Source organism: Porites lutea, chromosome 2 (assembly GCF_958299795.1).
Source record: "Porites lutea chromosome 2, jaPorLute2.1, whole genome shotgun sequence".
Lineage (NCBI taxonomy): Eukaryota > Metazoa > Cnidaria > Anthozoa > Scleractinia > Poritidae > Porites > Porites lutea.
Genome location: NC_133202.1, coordinates 44,269,659 through 44,278,386, shown reverse-complemented (window position 1 = coordinate 44,278,386; position 8,728 = coordinate 44,269,659). Strand labels below are relative to the sequence as shown.

General features: G+C 37.7%; 1 protein-coding gene across 1 annotated transcript; it reads right to left on the bottom strand.

The window, feature by feature from the left end:
* Positions 1 to 309: 309 nt before the first annotated feature.
* Positions 310 to 1,850, bottom strand: LOC140927067 (uncharacterized). Its single transcript, XM_073376732.1, has 2 exons — positions 1,818 to 1,850; positions 310 to 1,186 (listed from the first exon to the last, which is right to left on the bottom strand). Exon 2 carries the CDS (start codon positions 1,177 to 1,179, stop codon positions 445 to 447), a length of 735 nt encoding a protein of 244 aa, XP_073232833.1. The 5' UTR covers positions 1,180 to 1,186; positions 1,818 to 1,850; the 3' UTR covers positions 310 to 444.
* Between the last annotated feature and the right edge of the window lie 6,878 nt (positions 1,851 to 8,728).

The window sequence follows — 8,728 nt, the reverse complement described above, 5'->3', positions numbered from 1 at the left end:
CTGCAGCTTTCCAATAAACTGTACAAAGTAGGGGAAGTTATCCTCCAATATTAGTACTTAGATCAAATCATATGTACTGAAACAACTTCAACAACTTCAACTTATGTAAAGGAGGGTTCAAAATCTATGTAAAGAGGGATAGGAGGGGATGGGCATGAGTTGGGCTTTTGAAAGTATCTTGAAGAACAAGGAAAAAAACAAGTTATAAAAACATTAGGGTATAGGCAAGAGAGGTTCATCCTCCCTTGGGGTGCGGGAGGAGGGGTAATTCCCCCAAAAATACACAGTAAATATTTAAAAATCATCACAGGTCCTCCCTTCTCAACATATGAACCCTCCTCAATCATACAAAAATATGGTCAAAAGGCCTCTTAAACTGAACAAAAAATCAGGCTATGAAATCTGTCGTAGTACGTTCAACGACCCTCAACATGTTCAAGTTGCTTAGTTTTGTTTTTCTAAAAGCTTTAAAATGATTTGTGACTGCTGTTGTTGCATAGCAGCAAACACCTGCTGAAACTGCTGCATTTGATTCTGTTGCTGCCTGACTTGCTGGGCCATCATTTGCATCATTTCTTGATGTTGCTTTCGGGACTCGTCTTGCTGTTTACTTTCAACTTCCAGGCGCTGCTTTTGTAATTCCAGCTCTTCAGCTTTCCATTTCTGAGCCATATCATTTTTCTCGCGTAAATATGCAATTGTTTCTCCACCACTCCTCCTTGTGATCTTTGGCTTTGCTTGAGCATTCTCTTCATCCTCGACTTCATCACCCCCCTTTCTTTTCTGTGTTGAGCGAATGCTCTCCATTGCTCTCTTCCGCATCTCCACAGCTTTAGCATGGTCTGCTTTCTTCTTGTTGCTTTCAACTGTGTTTTCAGCATCACTTTCCTTTTCCATTATTTCTTCCAAAGCTTTTTCGACATCACTCATGCTGGTCTCAATGCCGCTTGCTTTCTCCTCTTCTTTTAACTTTTTCTTTAACTTTTCAATGAGAAGTGTGTACCGCTCTCTCACTGAACGCTTTGAAACTCTAAACCTTGGAATTTCCAAGGAGTTAAGATTATTGGCAATCTGGTCCCAAATGTTTCCTCTCGCAATTCTTCCCTTTTTCGCTTTAAAAGGTTCTAGGGATAAAATTTCTTGAGATAGACAGAGGTCATGGTCTTCCGTCCACTCCATGTTGGACCTACAATTCGAAAAAAAATAACGAAGACTTCATCTCGACCTTGGAAACCGGTTAAATCGATTCACCGTTAAATCAGTTCAGATCTTTCTAAAGCAAATCAAAGCGATCTCAGTCATGTTTGTGTACATGTGTACATGTACAATATGCCGCCTAATTCAAGCATAAACTAATCGTGATGTTGTATTTTGAGCAGTTTCGAGAAGCAAGCGTTTCGTGTCGCAACGACCATGCATTTTTTTTTGCCTCACTGAAAGGTCTTGATTAAAATTACATTGTAAGAGAAGCCGAGTAAAAAACGCTATATCGAGAAAAGATGAGTGACATAATCCATTGGACCTCAATTTAATGCCGAAACAAGTCTACGATATCATAATTGTTAATAAACACATCAATAAACACAAGAAAAAACTTGTAAAACTTACTGGGTTGCTTTCTTTGTCGAGTCCATGACGATGAACGAGTCGAACTGTTTAGAGAAGGCAAACAAATTTAATTTAAATACCGTGTTCAAATCGTTTAAGTCGCTTAGAAATTCGACAAAAATGGTCTACTGAGAATAAACTGTTAACAGTGCTAAAGAATTTCGCTCGAAATGTGTTTAAATGGCATTATTTTGATCAAGTTTACTCACGTTTTACACGCGACGGCAAAATTGCCTTCTTCACGTCACAGACAAGGCCGCTACGGCGGGAAACTTCTCAGTCTTTCTAGCAGTAATTTCACTTCCGCTCGCCGTCACAGACATCTGCCGTCGTCGGATCTTAAGCAGGCTAATATTGCTGGACAAGGTATAAACATGTTCACCACAATCAGGGTAACTTTTAATTTTGGGTCGATTATGATGAAAGGGAAAACGCGCTAAAACTTCATGACCATAACAGTGCAAGTGAACCCTTCATTTATATATCACTCTTCAGTAAAATATAGATGAATGTCAGGAGGGATAAAAGAACCTCATTTCTTAGTTATGCAATTAGCCAAGGCTGGGTTTTGACGCAATAATTTTATTTGCTAATTCTTCTGTAAAATATCACGATTCTGCTTCTAATAAAAACAAAAAAGAGCTTTGCTTTATTTCGTTTGTAAAAGTTACAGGAAGACTGATGTTTAGCAAAAATTGTGAATTGTTTCTACTTTGAGCCGCCCCCTCCTTTTCTGAGGGGAGGGGGGGGGAAGGGGGCGGATGTACACAGGCTTAACTTTAATGAGCTCGGTGAAACTAACTAACTGACGATTTTAATGAGTTTTCAGTTCTGTAGCCGAAAGAAAGTTCTTATCAGTCGGCAAACACGTCAAACTGTGTGGGATGCGGTAATTTTGGTATCTCTTGTTATATTATAAGATGTAAAATGAATAACATTCGTTTCTTATATATAACGGATATGTTAATTCCCGCCGATAAAACACCTGCTATTTTAATGCGCTGACGATAAGTGAACTTACACAACAGGACGGGAGAGGAAAAAAGATAGCAAACCTTGTGTGACAAGCGTGACAATAATTTTGTTTGGAAAATCTTTCCGCCAAATCTTTCCTTTAAACAGATCTTTTTGTAAAGACCAGAAAAATTTAATGTGAAGTGAAGATCACGACATAACAGGCAAGTTATAGCCCTGTCACTTTTGTCATACACAGTAATTTTGTTTGAAAAAAAATTTGCCTCACACTTCATCTTCCTTTAAACAGATCTTTTTGTAAAAGACCAAAAACAGGAGCCAAAAAACATTGATATTTAGTGAAGATTACGACAAAACACGCAAGTAAAAGCCCTGTCACGTTTGTCACACATAAGCGTTTTTCTGCCGTCCTCTTTCTGCCGTGCTGTTAACTCACTAGGTAGATTAATGATTTAATTTAAAAAAGACCATAGTATCATTTCTCCGTAGAGGACTAGAATACAAAGTGGAAAAGCTCAAGTACAAGAAGCTTGGAGGTTATTCAGCCAAGGATCAGAATCAAATTCGAACTTTCAGTTGGTAAATAGACCATCCTGGATCAGTTCACACCAAGTCAACCTCGTCCCCAGGGTTTTTCCCTCAAAAAGTGGGTGGCCCGCCCCACCCATTTTTTGAGGGAAAACCCCTGGGGAGGAGAAGGGGGCTTCATAGAGGGGGGGGGCTTATTAATTTTCTTCCCCTGAGGCTTATTTGAGGAAGAGGGGCTTATTTGAGAGGGGAGCTTAATAGAGGATTTACGGTATTTGATAAAGTAGACCAAAATGTTTACAAAAACGCCAACAAGAGCGTCCTCAATGCATGCCAATCAAATTCCTCTTTTTAGCAATCGGCCAAAGCTTTCCCCATGATCTTTTCACACCTGTTACGAAGCGCTTCCTTCACGGCCGAACATTAATATTGTCCAGTTTTTACTGAACTTTTAATCCAAAATATTTCGATAACGCTCTCTTAGACAAATTTCGCTCAAAATTCACGAACATTGAGGCAGGTGTTGGAGGAACAAGCTATCGTGAACGATTTTGGAAAAAAAATACCTCCTGGTGTCGAGAAATACGGCGGCAAGTAAAGTAGGTAATGACGTCATTTCGTTGCTATGACGACTACGATGTCATTGTAACATAAATCATAATTAAATCTATGATTTCATGTTGCTGGTATTTACTTTTTCAGTATATTTTAGTTAATTTTTATGCACATAATTTTATTTCATTAGGGCTCCCTTTTATATCTGCTCTGCTCTAGGTGCAATAGATTCGTGGATAATTATTTATAAGAAGGTAAAAGAAAACCAGTATAAGTTAAGGTATAAGTTATTTTATTATATTTATCATCCTTGGCTGTTCTACAGTAAAGAAGGTCACAACAGAGGATTTTTCCTTGAAAGTACGCTTCAATTTAGAATGAATTAACAGGTAGAATGCATACAAAACTAACTCGATTGACAGAATAGTTGCCTTAATGTCACTTTTACAGCTTGCCTCACTTCTCTGATCTTCCAACAGTACAACAACGGGTTTAAAGATGAGTTCAAGTAAACTACAGTTCCTGTATATTGCATACGCGTGGCAAGGTGAATTGGCAAGGTTATGCCTCTTCGAGGTGTTATCGCCACCACTACAACAAACGGCAGATAACAAAAAAACAATGTTCCCTGCACCCACAGTGCACTGTTCACTGCCTTTCTGTATCGAGCTATGTTCAGTGGAATTGCTTGGCTTGGTTGTCTTCTAAAAACATCGCTCTGAACATGGTCAACACGAACTTGATTGTGACGCAGAGTGAAGACAATTTTTGTGTAAGCGAAGATTGGGATGAATAAGCACGGAGCTGTACCTATGTACTGAGAAAATGAACTTATAATACGATTCCAAAAAAAACTAGATGCATCAACAATGGACAAATCCAAAAAGTCTGAGTGTCCACGCTTACTGTAGTTAATGAAAATCTTGCTGCTCAATTTGCGTAATGGCAAATATCCCATCTTTCGTTCACAACAGAAGTAATGTAAGTCCCATACAAAGGTTCTGCAATGATACCAACACAGAGATCAGTTATCGCTAGGTTACGATACAGGAGTTTGGACGGCGGATGAAGGGAAGTTTCCTTGTGTAGGCCAACTAGAGGATCAGAGTGTTCCCCAGAAATGCTGCAATGTAAAGAAAAATATTTAGAGCTGAAAGGAATATAAGCTCGCTCTCTACGCCTCTGACAAATTCTGCCGAGCAGTCTAGTTCTTGGACGGTTTTATGGTTTTCGTCTTCAGTAAAATTTTTCAGGGCCATTTTCCTCTTCGACGCAATGACCTGCAAATGAGAGTTTTTTTTATGTATACTATTTTAATTTGGGTGAAAGCTGATATCATTTCGACATCTCTACAGTCAAAACTTTTCACTTAAACAGGATATATACGTTCATTTGTCGCGTATTAATAAATAATGATCAGAAGTAATTTATAGAGTCATAAACGTGCAAAAACTATTAACTAAACGTAAAAGAAAAAAGCTCACAGGGCCAAGAAAGGTCGAGCAAAGTTGTCCCGGTACTTCTTCAATCTAAGCTAAGTTCAATTCAACTGTAATTTTTACATTTTTAAATTTTTTTACAATTTTTATAATTTTTATAATTTTTTATGTTCGTGTGTACATAGATTATAGATTATATATATATATATATATTTTTTTATATATTAGAATTGTAGATTTAATGCACATTCGTATTTTGAACGAGCACTTTTGCTCTTAGACGATAACGTGGTTGAATAAATTATAACTGTTATTGTTTGCTAATTCATCTGTAATTATCACGATCCGTGTTTCCCGCCGCTACTAATAACTAAGCTAGAAATGAATCTAAGATAAAAACTAAAATAATAACGATATAACAATAAAAAACCTGCTTTACATTGAGGCCTCGTGTAAAGATACATATGATGACATTTTCCTGACAGAAGGGTGTCGGGAAAAACACCTCGCGCTGATCATACGTGACAAAATCCGCCGCGCCTAAGCTAATGAAGAAAAGTCTCCTGGAAGGCTCCATACAATTCCTTATAACAAAGTTATAAGGAATTGTATGGAGCTCTCCGGGATACTTACAGTGAAAGCCCTGTGTGTCTTCTCATTGACAAAAGAGATGAGTTTGTTCTTAAAAGTTGTAGTCAGAGTTTAGCAAAAACAATGAAGTGTTTCAAGCTGACACCGAACGTTAATGAGCCTGTTCAGGAAACTAACTCACTGACGATTTTAAGCAAACGCATCAAACTGGAAGTTCGAATTTGATTCTGATCCTTGGCTGAATAACCTCCAAGCTTCTTTTACTTGAGCTTTTCCACTTTGTATTCTGTGCGGGCTGTGGTAATTTTGTTGTCTGTTATTGATGTGCGATAATGACTTTTGCCAATTCTTCTTGTTTTAATTTTTATCAAGTTTTTCTACAAAACTTTGAGGAAAAAACTGAATTAATTCTGTTTCTAGTCGTACCACACGAGGAAAAAGGATTCCGAAAAGCTGTCTAGTTTTTCAAACAAACATTAGTCGAACTATAATGAGCCAGGTGAAACTGAATTAAGGGCTATTTTAATAACTTTTTAGGTCTTTATATGTTGTCTTTGCAACAAAGTTTCAATGCTCATAGCAGAGGTCTTTCACGACGAGAGACCTCTGCTAGCAGGGAACAACAAAGTCTGCATGACGTTTTCTTCACCAATATCGCTGTAGGTAATTCGGCCAATGCTGCATGCAAATATGCTTCAGTCATCAGAATTTCCCTAGCAGAGCGCAATACATGTGAGTTATTAAACGAATTCAGATGGCTGGATAAAGAAACTTAGCAAGGGCCTTTAGTTTTTGAGTCTGTTATGAGAAGCAAAACGCGCGCTGTTGAAAACTTTATAATGACGTCTCGTTTAGTAAATATTCGACTGGGCGATACTTATTATATACATGTATAAACTTATTCAACATGAAAGTCAATCAATTAAATTGCTAATCGTGGGCGGCCACCTTTGACCGACGTTTGCATAGAGTTTACTTGTAGAAAGGAAGTCTTAACAGTCCAAACACGGCAAACTGGTTTGTTTATAACTTTTGGGTCGGTTGAGACAGGTTTCGATTGAGTGAACCCCATAACTATCAAAGCTAATCAACAGTAATTAGGTATAAAATAAAGATATCCCCTCTAACTTGCAACTGAGAAAAATTTTCTGTAGAATAGTTTTGATTATACCTCATGTCTTATTTTAAAAGAGCGTCGCTAATCATTTTAAACACCTGCCGGCTTCTTTTTATGTCATCATATGTTTTAAAGCCCAGTATATAAAAATTCACTACACATATCGATTCTTGTTATTTTATTCGTATTTTTAATTGTCCAACTCCGACATCCGTTACTAAAGCAAAATAGCGATATCCATAAGGACACACGTTTCGTTTAAGTGAACGAAACCCCATAACTATAAATAATGCTCGGGTATAAAATAAAGATATTCACTGTGGCGACAATATTTTTCTACTAATTTTGATTATCACCTCAATTTGCCTTCTTTTAACAAAGCGGCCCTAACCATTTTAAACACCTGCTTGCTTTTTAGGTTAATATACAGTATGTTGCCTAGCCTAGTATCCGGAAGGTACCAGTATCCACCCACTTGAAACAAAAGCTCAATTTTTGAGGCGCCCTATTCAGTTCTCGGTGAACGAAGTATTTCGAATGAAAGCTGAACATTTCAGCTTTAAGATGAACGTTTTTTCGATTTGAAAGCTTGCGAAACAGTCGCAGAAGACGCCGTTCTGTTCAGGTGAGTAAACTTTTCATGGCTAATAATATTTAAGGTGGCTCCGTAATTAATACAAGAGCATTTTGCTGTGACAAATTTTCCGTCATAACTTTTTCGATTTTAACGCGATGGCTGCGAAACTTTGCAAAAAACAACAGATATCATTCGGCAATAATACGAAATATTCCGATTTCATTGATGGCAAATATTTCTTGAGAAATTAGCGCTTAAAAGGACCCTACTCTTCAAAGAAAATCGCGTCTAGTAAAAAATTTTGCTGATATTTTTTACTGAAATTTCTGGTATCGGCTTTAATTGATATAATAAATATGCCAGAGGAATTTCAGAAAAATCGTTGGAGCAGAAGTCCGTAACTAAAAGTTGCTCAAAATTCAGCTGTGAAATTGTTTTGGAATTTCAAAACTAAATTACTATCAGGTAGAAGGAACCACCAGTTTGAATTTTCGGGACAAGTAAATTCAACGTTTGCTAATTCTTAAAACAAAAGCCGATTGCCTATCGTGCTATTCTTTAAAAGGTACTTTTTAGTTTTAGAAGCACTATAAATTGCTCCAAACCTTGCTATGAAGTAGAATGACTTGTTCTTCGACAGTTTTAAAATATCCCGTGGCAGTTTTGGCTCAAACTCCTGCTGCATACATTTTGATGTATTGCAATGCATTTTCAACGACTTTTACTGCTGTTCGTTGCTTCCAACTCAGGAAAAAAGTATTGAGATTGAACGCTACCTCGTATCAGAGCTCAGAAAGAACTGTCCAGCACCTTTGTTTATGACTACAAAATGAGCACGAGCGGCAGTTCTGCGAGGAATTCGCACCTCACCCAGGGGGGACGAACGACAATGATGACCATGCCGGTGAACCGAATAACATCACAGTGCAAAATAAAATTATCGCAAAAATACTGCCCGTGAATAAATTTACAACTCTGAAATTTTTGTCACTCCTTCCTTCAATGAATGAGTATTTTTTTCTTGATTATTATGTTTTGCTCTGCAATACATGTTTATACAGATCAGTTCACAGACATGGGCATCATTGTCATTCGTCCCCCCTGGCTGAGGTGCGAATTCCTCGCAGAGCTGCCGCTCGTGCTCATTTTCTGGTCATAAACAAAGGTGCTGGACAGTTCTATCTGAGCTTCAATACAAGGTAGGTTACAATCCCAATACCTTTTTCCTGAATTGGAAACAACGTAAGGCAGGAAAAGCCGTTGAGGATGCATTGCAATACATCAAAATGTATGTAGCAGGAGTTTGAGCCAAAACTGCCAAGGGATTTTTTAAAAATG